Source organism: Dryobates pubescens, chromosome 10 (assembly GCF_014839835.1).
Source record: "Dryobates pubescens isolate bDryPub1 chromosome 10, bDryPub1.pri, whole genome shotgun sequence".
Taxonomy (NCBI): domain Eukaryota; kingdom Metazoa; phylum Chordata; class Aves; order Piciformes; family Picidae; genus Dryobates; species Dryobates pubescens.
This window is the reverse complement of record NC_071621.1, coordinates 38,132,926-38,151,537: the sequence shown is the minus strand read 5'-3', so window position 1 is coordinate 38,151,537 and position 18,612 is coordinate 38,132,926. Positions and strand designations below refer to the sequence as shown.

The window sequence follows — 18,612 nt, the reverse complement described above, 5'->3', positions numbered from 1 at the left end:
AATTTTGGGTTTTATTTAGGCTAACCTAAAAAAATTAATTCAGTGAATTTTCTCCATTTTCTGTCTCTTGTCTAGCTACATTTTTTTAAGCTATAAAGTCTTAGAAACTCTTTCATTGGGCTTACTGTAGCAGAGAAAAAAATGTTTGTTTATGGATGCTTGCTGTGAATTCTGTTCACAGAATTGGGATCAGAATGACACTTTTTTCCCCCCTGTCAAATCTTTCTCTGATTTGTGGAATCAATACATAACTTCTAGCATTAATGCATAATAGATCCCTGCCTTTTGCATCTTTCTGATCAAGTTTCCAATTTAATACCAAAATCAGGGTGTGAGTTGTTAAAGCGCAGTGGCATTCAGCTTAGCTATTTGATTGCTTTCTGTAGATACTTCTGCTGAAAAACCTCGGGAATTAAAATGACATAAATCAATGCTAATGACCTTCACTAAGATATCCTTAATATACCCTTTAAGGTAATATATAACATCATGAAGTCTAATAAGGCAGAAAAATGTAGTTTGGAGTCTCAGTGCTGCACTAATTCTACTTATTCAGAGTGCATGTGTGAAATGAATGTTAATATTGAAAATATGTTTGGTATTGGCATGTTTTACAGTTCCTTCCTTGCAGCACACAAGAGAAAGCTCTGTGGGCATTATTCAGCTTAGTGGGGGAAAAAAAGTCTGATGAAATTTTGAAGTGATACATTTGGGGACGGTGGAGCAGTCTGGCAGCACATTAATCTTTACAAGGGTTATCTGTCCCTGGTGGAAAATGCATGATAAGGTGCCATCCTTTTAAATCTCCTGGAAACATATGGACAGGAAGGATGGTGAATGTTCAAGCTTCTTGCAGAACTTTAATTTCTAAATAATGTGGACAAGGACTAACTTTAAATGGGTCTATCCTTGGGTAATGTCAAGTTGTTTCTCCAAATAAGTGATTACGCTTGCAGCCGGAGACCCTGGCTAAGAAATCAAATACACTCTCTGAAGCAAAATGCAGGCATGCCTTGCTTCAGCAACCAGAAGGGGTTATGTTGATGGTCCTGCATACAAAAAGCTGGTTTTCTTAAATAGTTACTGGGAAGCCAGGCAACATTCCAAGTAAGTGATTGTAATTGAATGTGGAGGTGCAGCCCCATAGCATGAACGCGTACTTTGAGTTTTGAAAGTTAAAGTGCCCTGGGATGATCTGGTGCTTTTCTTGACTTGGCTGAGCATCTCTGTCTGTGGGACCCAAATATCTCAATTCATCCTTCTAGAAAGCCAGTGGAAATCGGTCAAAAAACTGTACTGAGACTAGCATGTCTTTGAATGCCACCAATTAAATCAAAAGTTCTTCTGAGTGCTATTCTTAACTATCCTAATTAATTATGCAGAAGGGATATAATTACATATTCCTACCTGTCAACCCGTGAAAAAACACAAGTGAACATTTTCTGTTCAGTAGTGTAGGATGTTTATGAAAGCTATGTCACAGCATGATTCACCTGCTTCTTAGACATCTGCAAGTTAGGTATCTCAGTCCAAGCTTGACATCACAGGACCCATGACAGGCAGTGGCAGAAAGCAGGCATGCTGTGCTGCTGCTTTTGTATGATGTTTAGTCTGAGATTACATGGGAAGCAATGAAACGTTCTCAGAAATCCCAGGATGAAGCTCATAGGTGTTGATGGATTTTTAGGGATGATGCAGCCCACATGGGATCCCAAACTAGCAATCAGGAAGGATGTACTGCAAGGAGTTAACTGCTTTAAAGCAAACCAGGTTTTGACTATTCAGGAAGCAATAGTGCCTGGAAGAATCCTTGTCTAGAGATAAATTTGTGCAATTTGGAACATGTACTGGCTTTGCAAACATTCCTCAAAATTATTTTGTAGCTATAGCTTCAGATCTCCCTCTATACTATGTAATATTAAGATTATTTGAAGAACTGTAAAGATACCCAGACACAGGCTCATGGAAGCCAAATTAGAGCTGTTCTGCCTTCTCCTTTCAAAAACAAAGCAGATGACAACAGAAAACAAGTAGCAGCTCTCTGGCCATGGCAGTTTCCCAGTATCATCTGTGAGTGGCAGCTCCACCACAGTGCTTAACAGCCCTGCAGCGCAGGAGGTACTGATCATCCCAAATAATTATGAGGTCGTACAGAAGGGAGAGACTGCAGAAAGTGCCTATAGCAAGGCCAGTCTAGCAAACAATGCCGGCTGTGCTTCCTCTGCACCTGGTGTCAGTCTGCCAAACTGGTGTTAAAACTGGCTGCTTTTTCTGTACAGTGCTGTTTCTCTGTGTGTGTGTCTGTGATTCTGCATTGGTGCAACCTCCATAATCTAAACATTTTGAAATGTTAGTATTGATTTATTTAGGTATAAACTTATTTCAGAATGGTTTTAGTTTGGCTTTTTTTCCTGTCAGTTTTTCTTTGCTTTAGCCCAGGTACAGTGTGGGTCAGTTCTGTTTGAGTTTCTAACATACTCTTCTTTATTCAGAACATTTTCTTTTGAGAAGGGAAGTGGGGAAATATGATCTGTGCAGTCAATAATCAAAGTGTACTATCTGAGCAAGAAATGTCCCTTCACCACTTCTTCTTGGCTTAATCCTTTCTGCCCTGATGAAGGAGTTTTGGAGGAAGACTCTTTCTGGTTCCTGAGTCATGGGCATAAAAGATTCTCTCATAAAGTAAAAAACTACGAGGCAGAATGAGATTTGTATAAAATGCTTGAAGAGTGACAGGTTTTTAATGAATTATTAATATGTTATTGATCTTTTTCCCCCTTTTTTTCCTAAGGAACTTGGTAGAAATTTATTTATTTTTTTTTGCATTTCAGAAAGTTGCCCAATTTCTACTGCACAAAATAAGCTACTGGTTAAGTCTTGTTAAGTCGGCTGAGTGGGAAGTACAGGAAAAGGAGTTGAGGGAAAGAAATGCCAGAAAACCTCCTTCCACTTCTTGTGAGGAATCTGTGCTGGAGTGAGCTGGGACATAAAGGGAAAGAGAGCCGGTTGAAAAGGATGATACAGTTTCCAGTTTGTACCAAGCAGAAAGAGATTATAAATTGAAAATAAGTAAGAGAGGAAAGTGAAAATGGACACTGACAATAGGTAATCTAAGAGAAGAGAGCCCAGTCAGCACAATCATGACATGTTTGTTTCGCATGGATGAGTTTGACAGAGAATTAATACGTGTGGAATGATGCATACTGTGTTTCATGCAGATAATATGCTACCTGTGACCCTAATGACAGAGGACTAAATAAGAGAGAAACACAGTAAATGAACGTGAGTGCCCTCCTAGAGATGCTCTGAATTAATAGAGTTCAATGGTTGGGTACAATTGTTCATATGATAGAGTGCCAGGAGCTGTCAGCCAGTGAGGAGAATAATGTCCTTGCATGAAACACAGTAGAAATAGTAACAAGCTATAATATTAATTGAAAGGTTAAGAAAATAACAGTGAGATGGGGCTTGAGACCTTGTCTACAGCTGGAGCTCTAGCACAGTGTGGGTGTGCAGCAATTGTTTTGGTTTTCAATGTGGACATTTTCTGAGTAACTGCCAGGTATAGGTTTGCCTTTAAATAAAAAGGAAAAACCCAACAAAAACCAACCACAACAAATCCAATCCTAATTTAAAAACCCCAGCTTGTGCTTCATTCTCTAAGACTCTAAGACTACAAAGCAGGACTGGTGTGCCAGGAGTACAGCAGCCATGGCCTCCAGAAAGGAATGCCTCATGGAAAACTTCAAATGTCTATAGCTTGTGTAAAATGATTCGAGTTGTTGTCCAGACTGACACCATCTATTGCTGACACTTTACTCAGCAATGCTCTGGGGAAGGTCATGGCACTTACCTCGTGCAGCAATTCAGAAAATAAAGTGATGCACAGCTACCTATCTGCCACATCCCAGTCCTTGGCCCTCTGTCTTTCCAGTCCTGTCGCTGCAGTTATCTTGCCACACTGCTTGTAAATGCATCTTGCGGGGAGATTGCTGTTACGTGTTGGCTCGGCTCTTTTATCCTCGTTGTCTTCAAATGTTGTTGTCTGAGGATGGGTACAGACACTCCTGGATGCTGTCAGATGCAAGCATTGGAGAAGTTGATGAAAGAGCTGGGCTAGTTATACACCAGGCTATTTATTTAGTGTGACATTTTTAGTTGCTGAATCACACGTGAGCAAATAAGCATAAATCCATAAATTGCTCCGGCACCTTGGACAGGCAAGCCACTTACATTTCTGATTCCCAAAGCAAAATTGGTATTTATTAATCAACCTGTCTGCCTCTGTAATAAACTCCTGTAGGTCTCAGTGTGTGGCCTCATAGAATGTTTTGTAAAAATATACTCCTCCCTAAGAGACTCAGAGCAGCTGTTTAGCAAGGCAGCTGAGCAGCTCCACTCAGTTGCAGTCTGATTCCAGTCATGCACATTACTGGATTTCTGCTTTTCAAATGCTTCAGTTCACGTTAAAAATGTGACAGAGAGCGTGTGGTGTCTCTCCAGTAATGCTCTGTCCTATGCATGGACTAAATTATGGCTTTTAAAAAAGAATACTGATGCATGTCTACACAGATGTGGGAAACTGTCTAACGACACACACACACGGAGCGTGTGCTCACAGGAAAAACGGTGTCCTTTAGATCAGTTACTGCCATGGGCCATGCCCACTGCTGAGCAAAGGGTAAATTGCTGGTTCTTGCATAGCTGCTTCTCTTCATGCAGGATAAATTACAGCAGCATTAAGTGCCAGAGTTGGTATTTATTTGTAAATGACCTGAGGGCTTTTATGGCTGTCAATTTTTATTTTCACTGACCTGTGGTACACCTCTGCAGTACTTCCACATGTGTTGAGAAGCCTCATCAAGTGAAAGAGATTACTTTTGGTAGCAATTCAGGCTTGCTGCTTTTTGAAGACTGCAGCTGGATGAATCCAATGTGTGTTACTTTCACAGCCTATGGTTTGAAGACTTGTCTGCAGGTGAGTTGCCTGGTGTTGGCAATAGCCTAAACCATTTAGACACCCTGAATTCAACACAACATTCTACATTATGGTGGCGTTTTACAGTCACATCTTACTTTCAATTCTGATTTTAAAACCTGGCCAAAGAGGGCACAATAAGTAAAACAATTACTCAAAATTATATTTAATAACATTTAAAGACTTTATTGGTTCTATGACTAAAACAGATCAGTGCCCATAAATCAAAGAGGCCACCAGCTTAAACGTAACACAGATTACTTCATCTTCCTCACAGCGTGCATAGAAAAGCCTTGAGGGAAATGGCCTTGCTTTCCGAAGGCCACAACCTTACAGGTAGTTTGCATTTCATTTTGTATCTTAGGGTCTCAAAGGATGTACCCCTTCTTCTGTAACTTTGGACTTTATTTATTTATTCAAGCATTGCTTGAAATGTCTTTTTGTTTTGTTTTATATTCTTCTGTCTCCTGAATTGCCATTTGTAATGTACTGTGCCTTGCCACTACACTGTGCTCACTTCTCTGTATAGCTAAAAATTCAACAAGGCATATTGCATATTCCTACATGTACCACTGCAGAGGCTGAAACCTAGGCTGTGTGCCCTGCTCTGCAAACAGCTGAAATCATGGCTTACACAGTGCTGTAGAATCATAGAATATTTTGATTGGAAAAGATCTCTAAGATCATCAAGTCCAACTCTCAACACCACTATGGCCATTAATCCATTTCCCAAAGTGCCATGTCTACACACTTGTTGTGCACCTCCAGGGACGGTGGCTGCACCACCTCCCTGTATGACCTGTCCCAATGCCTGAGGACCCTTTCAATAAAGAATTTTTTTAATACCCAATATGAACTGCCCCTGGTGCAATTTGAGTCTATTTCCTCTTATCCTATCATTTGATGCTAGGGAGGAAAGACCAACCTCATTGTAACATCCTTTCAGGTAGTTATAGAGGGTGATAAGCTCTCCCCTCTTCTTCTCAACTAAAGAACCCTAGTTCCCTCAGCCACTCCTCATAAGACTTGTTCTCTGGATGCATCACCAACTGTGTTGCACTTCTCTGCACATGGTCCAGGACCTCAATGTCATTCTTGTAATGAGAGGCCTAAAACTGATCTCAGTATTCGAGGTGCAGCCTCACCAGTGCTGAGTACAGGGGGACAATCACTTCCCTACTCCTGCTGTGCACACTATGTGGTATTCTATATGCCTTTGCATGTGAAAAGGAAATCAAGACTTCACATGTAGCATTTATCCATGATATATTGCTTGAGATGTACATTGAGCATCAGCTCAAAGCCAAAGTGTGAGTACGCTCTCTCAAACACTTGTTCTGATGCCATAGGTAGGGCATAGCCATGCTTTGCTGCTGAGTTGTTGCCTTGAAGTAAACTGAGGTAATGCATTCATGGAATATGTTTGTGTCGTCATGCTGTGTCCCAGTGTTGATTTATTGTCCCTAATAGATGAGATAATCAAAAGGTATATTGCCTTAGACCTCTTCAGACTGAAACTATCTGAGACTGGAAGATTATGCTGCCTGCTTATGTCATCTTTAAATCACAACAAATTGCCAATACATTTGTGTAATACATTTGCAATCTACCATCTTTTTGTTGTCTTCCTGCAGCATTACTTAGGCAGAGTATCTTCTCAGGCAAGTGAGTATCTATCCATTATTCCAAAGGAATTGTAGAAGCATAAATGCCTGGTATGTACTGGAAAGGGGAGGCTTGAAGGCAAGAAATACATGAGGGCATTTTAACAAAACTCTTTTGGTAGTGGGATGTGCTTAACTCATTAAAATAATGGCTGTGGGAGTGTGAGGCAGGTTAGAGCAAGGCAGGCAGGCAACTGGAGGCACTCCTCTTTCACTGCAGGTATGGCTTGCTGTAATAAGGATCCGATCTGGATCCGAGCTGAGGCTTGCCATAACCCACACCAACTGCTGTCGTTAATTACAAGACTGCCAGGTGGTGACAACCAGCAGTGTCTGGGAGCCTGAGCCTCCTAGGATAAGGCACTGCTTAGAAGACTGGACCCTTTTATCACTTTTACCTTCACTGAACCATTCAAGACTTTGAACAGTGAAGAGGAGGAAAGTAAAGAGAACAGATTGTTTCTCTTAAGATCAGAGTTCCCATCCAATGCTGGGAATGGGATTTTGGCACACCACTCATTATTTAATTTTAGAGCTTTTCTATCTAGCTGGCTCCCTGTGAGCCATATAACAAATGAGTAGAGTCCTTGGATGTGCTGGTTCTGGTGCATTAATATGTCAAGGGCAAATCTGAGTTGTGAAAATCTGGGTATAATGCATCTTCTGTGGGTTTAGTTGTGGGGAGTGGTAGAGAGAGCCATTCGTTCTACTTTCATTCAGCTTTTGGGAGGTCTAGGCACAGTTGCAAGTATACATGGCAAAATGAAGAGCAGTTACTTGTCTGCTTTTGTGGTGCTTTCCCTCCTTAAGATGTTTTTCTAAAGATTCACATGAGCTCATCCTAGCACCTCCGCAGAGCCCAGGCAACACGTGAGAAGACAATCGATGTGCCTAGCTTGGCAAAATTCAATCTGCAGAGAGATGTGGGAGAGCCTTAGGGGCTGCTGCTGTATGGACCAAGAGTGAGATGTGCAGAGCAGAAACCTTAAAAATATCTGTTGACTGGGATCCCAGGGAGAAGTTATTGTAATTTAGACTGAAGTATTAACAGCCCTGGAGAAGGCTGAGGTGTTCTGGGTTTTGATGAAAAAGAAAGTTGAATGTTTAGACAATTTCAAGGACTACTTTCTCAGTGTTCTGCTGGCCAGAGAGCTCACAAAGTTTATGTTTCCTTGAAACACTTGGATAAAATTTTGAAACTTGAAACTCTTTGAAAAGATGATATTTCTTACTGTTGTCCTAGAAAGCTGCAACAATTTTTCTGGATTTTTTTGGGGTCTGTTGTCAAAGTATATCCCACTAGCCATATGCTGCCTGAATTCTCCCTCTGGTTTTCAAAGTGCCAAAATCCTTGGCAAGAAAAGATTTTCCCTCCACAAAAGAGTTTCTCATGCTTGTCCAGAGCAATGGGAATAAAATGTGCTGGGGTTGCACTCCAAAGATATTGACTAAAAAACATGGTGTAATAAACCTTCTCTTCTCCTTTATTAGCATGTGGTTAATTAATTGAGTGAAATATATATTAGAAAGGTAAATTAAATTTTATACTTTAGTATTTGCTATGCTCATTTTTTAACTTCTAAAGATCTCATGATGGAAGAATAACTTCTTGTCCTTGAACACATATTCCTTTACAGATCTTTTCTCTTTTTGGTCTTGATGTGTACAGCACAGTCTTTTATTCCTGCTGTTGCTAAAATGGACCTTTTTGCATGTGACATTCCAAGGAAGCATTTGTGTAACCAGCTCTGTTAAGGGCTTGCACAGACCTTTCAGCAGAGCTCTGTCAGGTTTGGTAGCAGCCAGTGTGGGGGTAGATGTTCTCTGCTTCTATAATGCTTTCTATCACATTATTTCACATTTGTTAATACTTTTATCTTTAGACTCTCCCAGTGTGGTAGAGCATTATTCTTTTCATTTGAAGAATGAGCAGCTGGCTTGCAAAGAATAATTATGCTTGTGCAGAAGAATTGGAGCAGAGTTAAGAGAGAAAGGCTGGTGCTTGGTGTTCTGTGTTTTGGGCTGTCCTCCCTCCTCTTTTCTTGAGCAACAGAAATGTGGTGAGTCAGCTCCAGAAGCATGGAGATGTCTTCCTGATCTTTGCCTAGAGGAAGCAAGAGTTGCATCCAGTCATGGATAAAGACTTGCTGTTGTTTTCCTATTATTCTATTTGAATTTATTGATGGATCCAACCATTTGTTTATAGATATAGCTGGATTTTTAACTATATATTTATATTGTGATTTAGTAAATTGTTTTCCTCCATACTTCTTCCCTTTTTTGCAGTTTATGCTATTTTGCAGAATATGCTATTTTTTTCTAGCCTTTGTTCAGCACTTGAAGTGTTCAGCAGTGTTGATCTTAATGATTTGCCTCTGAAATGACTTAATTTCTGAACTGATATTGAGCTGAACTCCCCATGAGCTGTGAGAATTACAGTCTGGGAGAGCTTAGAACAGAAGTAAAGAGAAAATACTATAATGAGAAACTGAAGAAGTCACTATCTGTTGTATTAGTTTTTCCCCACCACATGTAGGTTATATTCTCTATCAAGTATTAAAAACCAGATAGGAAATCCTGACGTGGGAGAGAGGTGACATGGGCTATTAGGGTGTGGAATTGCCCAGCCAGCAGCAAAACACAGCTGGAGAGAGTGATAGCTGAGAGTTGGGAACATTGCTCTGGCAGAAGCTTGGGGAAGTGACCAAAGGGAGCCTAGCATGAGCTGTGTGAACTCCACTGCTGCTCAGAAATGTGCTGAGTGGGCTCAGTCCATGGATTTATATGTGTTTTGCCTGTAAGGTTTGGTGGCTGACATTGGTTTAAAGCTATCTTCTTTGAGCTCATCACTTGCAATTCTTTAATATGTCATAGCTCAGTGCCACCTGGCTGCTTGCACAGGAGGGCTTTCTCCAGAGGCTGTCATAAGGACAGGGGCTAGGCACACTCACCCCAAACCATTAGGTGACTGTGGGTCGAAGGAGGCCGTGTGTTCCACTGATACAGTGGCTATAACTTGTGGTAATTCTGCTTAGGCTGACTTTTTAGTTTTGCTCTTGGGGGTGATAAAGTGAAAGTGAGATTTAAGAAGGGCTTTGAAAGAGAAGGCTGCTTGTAATCAGCCAGGAATTAAAAAATAAAGAGTTTTACAAAGGTAGCATTCTATACATCCCATGCTTGTGCCTGTAACTGGCTTTGGGGGTTCTTGTGTGAGTCTCAGTGAGAGGAACAGCTCATTAAAGGCTGCCTCACTTGCTGGTGCTAAAAAAAGATCATACAGAAAAGATGTATCTTAGTGGTACTTGTGGGTAGGCAAAAGGACATTGCCAGCCCTCCTGCTCCTTGCCTGCTCTGTACAGACAGCAAGCTGGGACTGGCACAGGACTGAGTTGTGGAGAATGTATGCCACCTCTGCTTGGCTTTGGCCATGACAAACTCTGTGTCCACATACTGCCACAGAGGGGATTTTGAGCTCCCAGGCATCATGCAGATTCTCTGATTTCCACTATGGCCATAACCAAGTAGCTTCTTGGAACTTTCTTTCATCCTGTTTTGAGATAATACTCCACCATCATACAGAACTACCTGTAAGCACTAAGAAAACAAAAGTACTTGAATACTGCAGGAAGGGAGGAATATGCACAGTGCTGTGATATAATATTTATCCCTGCAGGTGTTCAAGAGGGGATTGGATGTGGCACTTGGTGCCATGGTCTAGTCATGAGGTCTGTGGAGACAGGTTGGACTCGATGATCCTTGGGGTCTCTTCCAACCTTAGTGATACTGTGCTACAGTGATACTGTAATATTTGGAATCATAGAATTGTTTTGGTTGGAAAAGACCTCTAAGATCATTGACTCTTACCCTAACACCACCATCGTCATTAAATCATGTCCTGAAGTGCCATGTCCACGTGTTTCATGAATGCCTCCAGGGATGGTGACTCCACTGCCTCCCTGGGTGACCTATTTGAATGCCTGACCATTCATTCCATAATGATTTTTTTCCTAATATCTAACCTAGACCTCCCCTGGTGCAATTTGAGTCCATTTCCTGTTCCATCACCTGGTGCTAGGGAGAAGAGACTGACTCCCACCCCACTGCAACATCCGATCAGGTAGTTGTGAAGAGCAATGAGGTCTCCCCTCAGCCTCCTCTTCTGCAGACTAGAATCCCCTCAGGTCCCTCAGCCACTCCTCATAAGGGCTTGTTCTGCAGAGCCCTCACCAGTTTGGTTGCTGTATGTCTTTCCATTCCAGATTCCATTTGTATTTGGCAAGTGCCTTGCAAGACGCACTGGTGGCACACACAAGCACTGCTTGCAGTGTGTGGCTCCTTCTTTCTTTTCCCCTCCCCAAGGCTAAATTTTGTAGTTTCCATTATTTCCTGAGGGAGTACTTGCCATGCAAATAGATAACTGTGCTACATACACCCTGCTTTCATTTGACACAAGAATCTGAGCAGCAGAATGGCACATCTGAGCATTCCATACACAATCTTGGTTGTGATTCCTCAACACAGCAGGAAGAAACTTCAAAATTTCTACCAGACAGGTAGAACAAAAGGCAATTGGTGCTGAGCTAGGGACAAAGGCAGGAATAAAGTGGCATTTTTCAAGTTTTTATTAATTTTTCAAGGCTGCTAACAGTTGTTCTATTACTTGTGTGACTCACTAGTTTCCTATGCACCAGCAGAAACTAGAGTGGGAAATCAATTTCTAAAATCAAAATTAAGTACCATAATTAGGTTTGTCTCTCTTCCAAGGCTTAACAAGTAAAATAGGAAAAAGAACTGCCTGAATTTAAAACAATGTGTTTTATGCTGTTATATTGTGAGGTGCTAGGATACCTCCCTGTGTGTAGGGATGAGCTCAGTCTCAGTGGTTAGCATAGGAATTATTCCATTTCCATTTCTTGTGCTTCCACAGTTAAAACTCTATTCCACTCTGTTATGTAGCACAACACCTCATCCTCTCTTCTATTGACCTGTTGTGGCACTAGGTAGATGGTGAGTGCCATCTATCACATCAAATAATAGGACAGTAGAAAAACAGAAGGGATAATGGCATGGCAGAGGGCAGGTACACCGTTTTTTAGGGTCTCACACTTAAAGGAGATCAACAGGAGGATATGCTTGCATTTTATTTCTCTAGTGCTCTGAAGTCCTGTGACATTGCACATGAAATTCCTCATGCCCTCTGCTAGAAGATGGTTCTGCCATACATCAGAAAAGGTGAGAGAAGTGGTGTCTTCTATTTTAAAGGGAAGTTAGACCTGTGGCAAACTTGTAATGTCACAGATGGGTTTCTGAAAGCAGAATTTCTTTCTTTCTCTTTATATTTTTTAAAGGCAGAAGAAATATTAAGCGAGTAGAAAAAATAAATTGGAAGAGAAGAGCATGAATCTGCCATCCTTAATATGTGGCTTTTCATGCTTTTTTCCCCACATTTTTATCCCATCTTCCTTCTTTATTTGCTTCCTCCTTCCCCTCCTCCCCCCCCACCCCAACTGAAAGAAACCTGTCAGGAAACAGTGTAAATGGTGAGGCTGCATCTTGAGTACTGTCTTCCATTTTGAGCCCTTCGCTGCAAGGAAAGTATTGAGGTACTGCAGTGTGTTCAAAGAAGGGCAATGGTGGAGGTCTAGAGAACCACTCTTATGAGGAGTGGCTGAAGGAACTGGGGCTGCTTAGCCTGGAGAAAAGGAGGAGCAGGGGAGACCTTCCTTCTCTCTATGACTATCTAAAAGAAGGTTGGAGTGAGGTGAAAGTCAGTCTCTTCTCCCAAGTAATAAGCAATAGTGTAAGAAGAAACAGCCTCAAGTTGCACCAGGGAAGGTTAGGTTGGATGTTAGGAGGAAGTTCTATACAGAGAGAGTGTTTGCCCATTGGAATGGGCTGCCTGGGGAGGTGGTGGAGTCACCATCACTGGAGGTGTTCAGGAGGAGACTTGATGGGGAGCTTGGTGCCGTGGGTTAGTTGTTTAGGTGGTGTTGGATTGGTTGATGGGTTGGAGCGATGATCTTGAAGGTCTCTTCCAACCTGGTTGATTCTATGTATTCTATTTATTTACTGAAAGACTTGTCAGCAGGCTGCCCAGGGAATTGTTGTAGTCACCATCCCTGGAGGTATCTAAAGGACATGCAGAAGGGACATTTATTGACAGAGCTTTATTGCTGGACTCAATGATCTTAAGGGTGCTTTTCAACCTCAATAATTCTATGATTCTGTTTTATTAATATTTTGCCTGTATTGTAACTGCAACAGGGTGGGTTCTGCTTTGGCTAAAAGAAGTCTGAGTTTTGGTGGTGCTGGAGTTACTGCCCCTTTTGTGTAACTGGCCATGCATTTCCTGTAAGAGTACTGCCAGTTGCAATAGGAGGAACATTTGTCCACTTGTTTCTGTTTGTAGCAAAGAATGAAAAATGAGGTCTTTACAGATCTGGAGACTTCCATCTACTTTAACTGTTGTAAGGTCTGAATGCCTAAAATTTATATCCTCTAGATGGAATAGCAGACATTGAGGTTCCTGCCTTTCCTAGAAATCTGGTCATTAAGTAATATGTCTTGGCATCATGTAACTGTGTAAGATAATTAGTTGAGTTGGGGATGGGAAATGATTGCTTGTACAGTCAGCCAAATCAATATCTGTTGTTGCCTAGTACTAAAAAAGATCAAGTAAGAAAAGCTAGCTACCTTAGTTTCGCCTCATCAGCTCTGCTCCTGTATCCACAGCTATGCTGAACGTTAGCATTTAAACCTCAAAGTGAAGTGATTGTTTTAAGCCTTTGATAGTACATTTTTAACTTGTTCCATCTCCTGTCTGTTTCACTGGGAGCAGGACTCTGCACCCCTGAATGACTAATCTTTTCATCTGCCTTCCTCTCCTTGCAAGAAAGGGATTATTTATGACTGAAACGTACTTGTAATTTAAACAGCACTGTCATCACATTTTCTGACTACTGTGTGTATACATTCAGATAGAGGTAGGAGAGAAACAGAATCCACAGCTAACATCTATCTTCACCACAGGTGTGTGAGGGGGAGGTTGACACCCCACGTGTGCACGGTGAGAAGTTATCCCTTAACGAGAGAAGATTAATGCTCTGTCTAAAGCTAAGCTGCACTTCTTCCCATGTGCTGCTGAAGTCAAACAGCAATGTTAAAACTGAAAGTGGAGGCTGACCATCAGCAATACCACTGATACTCAGCGCATACAAACAGTTGGCAAGGTGTTTGAAACAGCCATCTGTTTTGATACTGAGCATCAATTGCGTTTGCTTGCAACGTCGGGGAGCTGTGTCATAAAAGATAATAGCATTCAACACCATCGTTGCTTTATGCTTATACCCATGTGTCCACTTGTGGTAAGACCAATTCTTCTCACAGAGGCACCAGAATGCAATTTAATGTATAGCATAGGTATGGCTTGGTGTACTGAAACCCACCCACTCATTGGCAGCAATAAAGGCCCTTATAAAATTTATTCTTAACTGATTATCTCCTGTCTGTGATAATATTGCTGCTCAATTGCATGCATCTCTCTGCCCTTGTAATGTAGCACTTCAGTGAGCAAGCTAAAGCACATATTACTCCTGTGAGCAGGCAGCAGCTGGGAGCTCCAGTTCTCCTAAAGCAGCTCTGCTTGTAGCACTTCTGTACAATGCAGGCTTCGTTATGATTACAGTGAAATATTAATAATCATAAGATCCCTGGATACCAGTACAGACCTAATAAACCTGCTATTGACAATGTATGGCAGGCTGCTGCAGGAAGGAGCTGTGAGAAAATGGCTTGTGGTCTGGGACTGCAGGATTTAGACAGATCTGCAAATGCATGCAAATAGTTAAAATGCATTTCTGATCAGAATCCGAATTAGGTATTTGGCAAGATTTATTCTTCCTGATCTAACATTTTCAGTGGGTGGAGAAAATTACCTCCCTATTGCTTTGTCATTATTCCTTAAATGAACAATGTAGTCTATCTTTTTTTTCCCCCCCTCTAAGTGGGATGAATTGTGGCTTTTTATTGCTCTCTATTTTTCCTGAATAAATAGTTCAGTAAAGCTGGTAATGTTGATGATGGAAGTCATAAAAAGGAGGGTTTATGGTTTAATGAGTGTTTCCTTCAGTTTTCTCAGCAGCTGAATATACATAAGACTATATAAATAGTTGCTGGAGAGAATGTACCCTTTTTTGGTTGTAGTGCAATGATTTCAAATTATACTTATTCTCTTCATAAAAGCATGGGAGCAGAGTAGGAGAAGTGTTCTTCTCTTAATGCATATAATATGTGAGATATTTTTTCCTGTTCTTTTTACATTAACATTTACAGTGTTGGTTAAGCAGTGTGATGATGTCGCTTCTCCTTTTCTGCCCTCATTTTTTCCCCCCTGTTCATGCTTTCTTACACTGATAGCCCACCCAAAAAGAAGATTTCTTCCTAAAATTTTCAAGCCCCCTTTCTTCCTTTTCTTCCCATCACTCCATTATAGGGCACTCTGTCATCCCACAAAGGTGGAGAGTGGTATGAGCCTACTATATGGCATAATAAGGGTTTTTGCACCTTGGAGAATCCATCTTACCATCCTATCCTACTAGAGTTGGAGTGGTGTTAAGGACAGATCTCTCTTTTATACCAGTTTAAACCAATGGCTTTATTCTGTGTTCATGTAACTTTCTGACTGCCAGGATTATCTAAAAGTCTGAACTGGAAGCAATTAGAAAATATTGTCTTCCAGGAATGCCACCAGCAACCAAATAATCTGCCATAAGGTTTTAAATGTTAAGCAAACCCAGAACATATACTTTGCAGTTTCCTTGACAAAAAATTCACTCTCTAAGAAATTCAATTTAGTTCATCAGCTTACCATTTTCAAATGTTTTGAAGGAATTCTTTGAACTCTTTATAATCTTAATGGAATTGAGCAATATAAGCCTTCAGGCTCAATGCTTGGGCACTGCCACCCAGCTCCAGTACCTTGGATGTTCTGTGTAAGTTTTAAGTGGGAGCGGAACATTTTCCCTTTTGAGTTCCTGCACCCTGGGGAAAATAATTTCAGCCATTCTCTGAAAATCCAGGGACTGAAAAAGTGTTTCCTTGGCCCCAAGAGCCCTATACTAGATTGCTGTGGCTGTATTTCCCTTGCTGTGCAGCCATTAATTTTGATTTTCCCATTACCACTGAAAAGCAGAGCAGAAATTATTCTTCTATGTGTGCATCCCAAATGCCATCCTACACACAGGGCAGCAGTGACTCTCCCACGTGCTGGTATCTCTGCAGCTGTAGGTGGGAGGGCAAGGGGCATGATTAGTCCTATAATACAAAGTGTTGTCAAGTACAATACATAGGTATAAACCCTGTAAATTTACAGCTTTGATACTGCCTCTGGCTGGGAGGAAATCTGGTTAGTCATATGTCTGGAGCCAAAGAAATGTATGTTTCTGCTTATTGTTGAGGGATTATTAGTGAAGAAAGGTGCAGGGGTTGAAGCTGAAGTATGCAGCAAAAGGAGAATAGTAACACTGCAAAGATAGGTGTCTAAAAGCACTTCTCAAGTCCTGGTTTAAAATAACTTGCAACTGGGAGAAGAGGAAAAATCAAGCTTAGGTAGGGCAGAAGTTAAAGATTCATTTGGGGGAAAAAAATATTGTCAGTTTTCTATGTCATGAAGCCATTATCAAAGCAAGCCAGAAGTCCTTGAGTGAGCCTTAAATCCTTCAGCAAAGCAGGTGTGACATCAGCAAGTGAACTGAGCAGCTCTGATATTCTTCTGTTGCAAACTAAAACTAGGTAACAAAAATATCTCTGGTTGGGTCTCAGAACACTAGAACAAAGTGCAATCAGTTTTCCTTTCATATCTTAATTGCACTGAAAGACATGAAACACCTGTTCCTTCACCTTAACGGTTAATAGCCATTTCTATTTTTGGCACTTCTGTACCCCTTTCCTCTCCTGCAGTGCTGTGTATCTCCTATTTGAACTGCTGCTGCTTCTGTTGCATGCTGGCAAATCGAAGAGAACCAAGGAGTTAAATTTCAGAACAGGAGAAGAGGAGGTGAGCTGTCTGCTACAGTAGTTTACTGCAGCTTCCTTTCATACTGACACATATGTAGTTTGTGGTGACAGTGCTAAAGAACTGCAGACAGGCATTTAGCAGACTGGATGTGAGCTGGATGCAAAGATGCCTCACCCTGGACTTCCTGCTGGCAGTATGTAAATACACCTGCAGACTGGCCACACTGGGTGCTTGTGGTTTTGTTTTTTTTCCAGAAGGCAGCATGAGAGGACCTGACAAAGCAACAGCATAGTTGAGAGACCTTAACCAGCATTAGATTTGTATCTCAGCTGTGGGGCAAGGTTGTTTTTTGGTGGGTTTTTTTTTGTGGTGGTGGTGCTTTTTTGGTGTGTGTGTGCTGCATATTCAGACTGAAATCTTCATCACTACAATGTTTGCCTCTATCTGGTATGCCAAGAAGCTGGGACGCAGGTTTGTGCATAACGCCAGGAAAGCAAAAGCTGAAAAGGTATGTTCCTCGTGGGAATATAAAGCCTTATGTCTCATGCAAGCTGCCTGCTGGCATCCTGTTGTGTATCTGGTTAGCTTTTTAATACCTTGAAAAACAACCTATTGCTATTCATGATTTCATGCAAGAATCCTTGAATACTTTGCATCCTATTAGATGATGGGGAGAAGATCCTTTTGGAAGTCTTTATGCTCGCTCTAATTTATTTTCTTGCAAGACAAACAGCCGTGCATCTGGTATGTCGTGTGTTAAGGGAGCACTCCACTGAACTTGTTGCTGTGCTGCATTATTTTACTAGTGCAATGTTAGGCTTTTGAACAACAGTTGATCGTATGCTGCTTGTGTATTTCTTCTCATGTGGGATCAACGAGGATGTGATGACATGTTAAGCATTTATACTGCTTGGGAATTTTGCTTCATGATACTTGTTGAAACTGTGCTGCAGCAGGGGTCCCTTCTATTTAAAAAGATATAGGTACTTTAAATGGTCAGAACTGTCTTTTATTCCCATAACATCTAACTATGTTTAACCAGCTGCTTCCTGGAAGTCCTTGTAGGTAAGGTTCTGCTGTCTGTTTGCACCACAAGTAAAACTTCAATTGTTTTAGAATCTGCAGTAATGATAACTGGGGGACATCAGGGCAATTGCCTTTAGTTCTAAACAGAGAATTTGTTTTGTTAGGAGACCTGCATTCCAGTTTTGTCTAAATTAACATACAAAACACTTTTAAAATGGGACCAATTCATCTTTTATAAACTCAGCATTATATTGGGGTAAAAAACTGAAATGCAATGTTAAAAAGTTTCCAAATTAGTCTGATAATGACCCCTTCCTCTTTTCCTTGCTGTCTTTGATGTAGACTAAGAATTTATAACTGGATTGCTCTATTATTTCTTTGATATAGCTTCTGCTATGTTATGCAGCCGCCAATCCACTACATAATTATCCCAAATCCCTCTGTATAGCAAAAACGCATTTTATTCACGATTAGGGAAGGGAGAGTGGGCAAGGATTTGCTTTTTCTGCAGAAATTCCAGGGATTGAAAAGATGCTGTGTGGAAATTTTGAAATGTAAACATTTAAGTCATTGTTTTATTTATTTCACATTGTATGCCTATGGGAGACTAGAAGTGCAGTTAGCTATGCATGGGACCCACAAACTTTCCTTCTCTTTAGTCGTATTTCGGCAAAGAGGGCATCATATAAACTCTCTTGCTGTTTGTGTGTTGCTATGGGAGGAAAAAAAAGTTGCAGACTGGATCTTTCTCAGTCCTGAGGGGCTCCCTCCAGAGGAACATTTGCTTTCAGGCATCCTCCGAGATGACAGAGGCAGGATGAGTGGACATATTCCACCCCTGACACAGTGGGGCTCACTCAGCAGCTTTCAAAGCAGACTTACTATGGGTTGTTTAAGGCATGTATGTTTGTAGATGATTCCAACAGCCT

The 18,612-nt window shown here is 41.2% G+C and overlaps 1 protein-coding gene across 3 annotated transcripts in view; it reads left to right on the top strand.

Moving 5' to 3' along the window:
• Nucleotides 1-18,612, top strand: part of DLG2 (discs large MAGUK scaffold protein 2) — a 1,098,948-nt gene that overhangs the window by 538,325 nt on the left and 542,011 nt on the right. Inside the window, exon 1 of one of the 3 annotated variants that reach the window (XM_054164553.1) lies at nt 17,048-17,165. The exons of the other annotated variants lie outside the window; for them this stretch is intronic. Coding sequence (XP_054020528.1) covers nt 17,088-17,165 — 78 coding nt within the window. The 5' untranslated portion in view covers nt 17,048-17,087. Of the gene's footprint in view, nt 1-17,047; nt 17,166-18,612 lie in introns of those variants that run through there. 3 annotated transcript variants of the gene reach the window in all.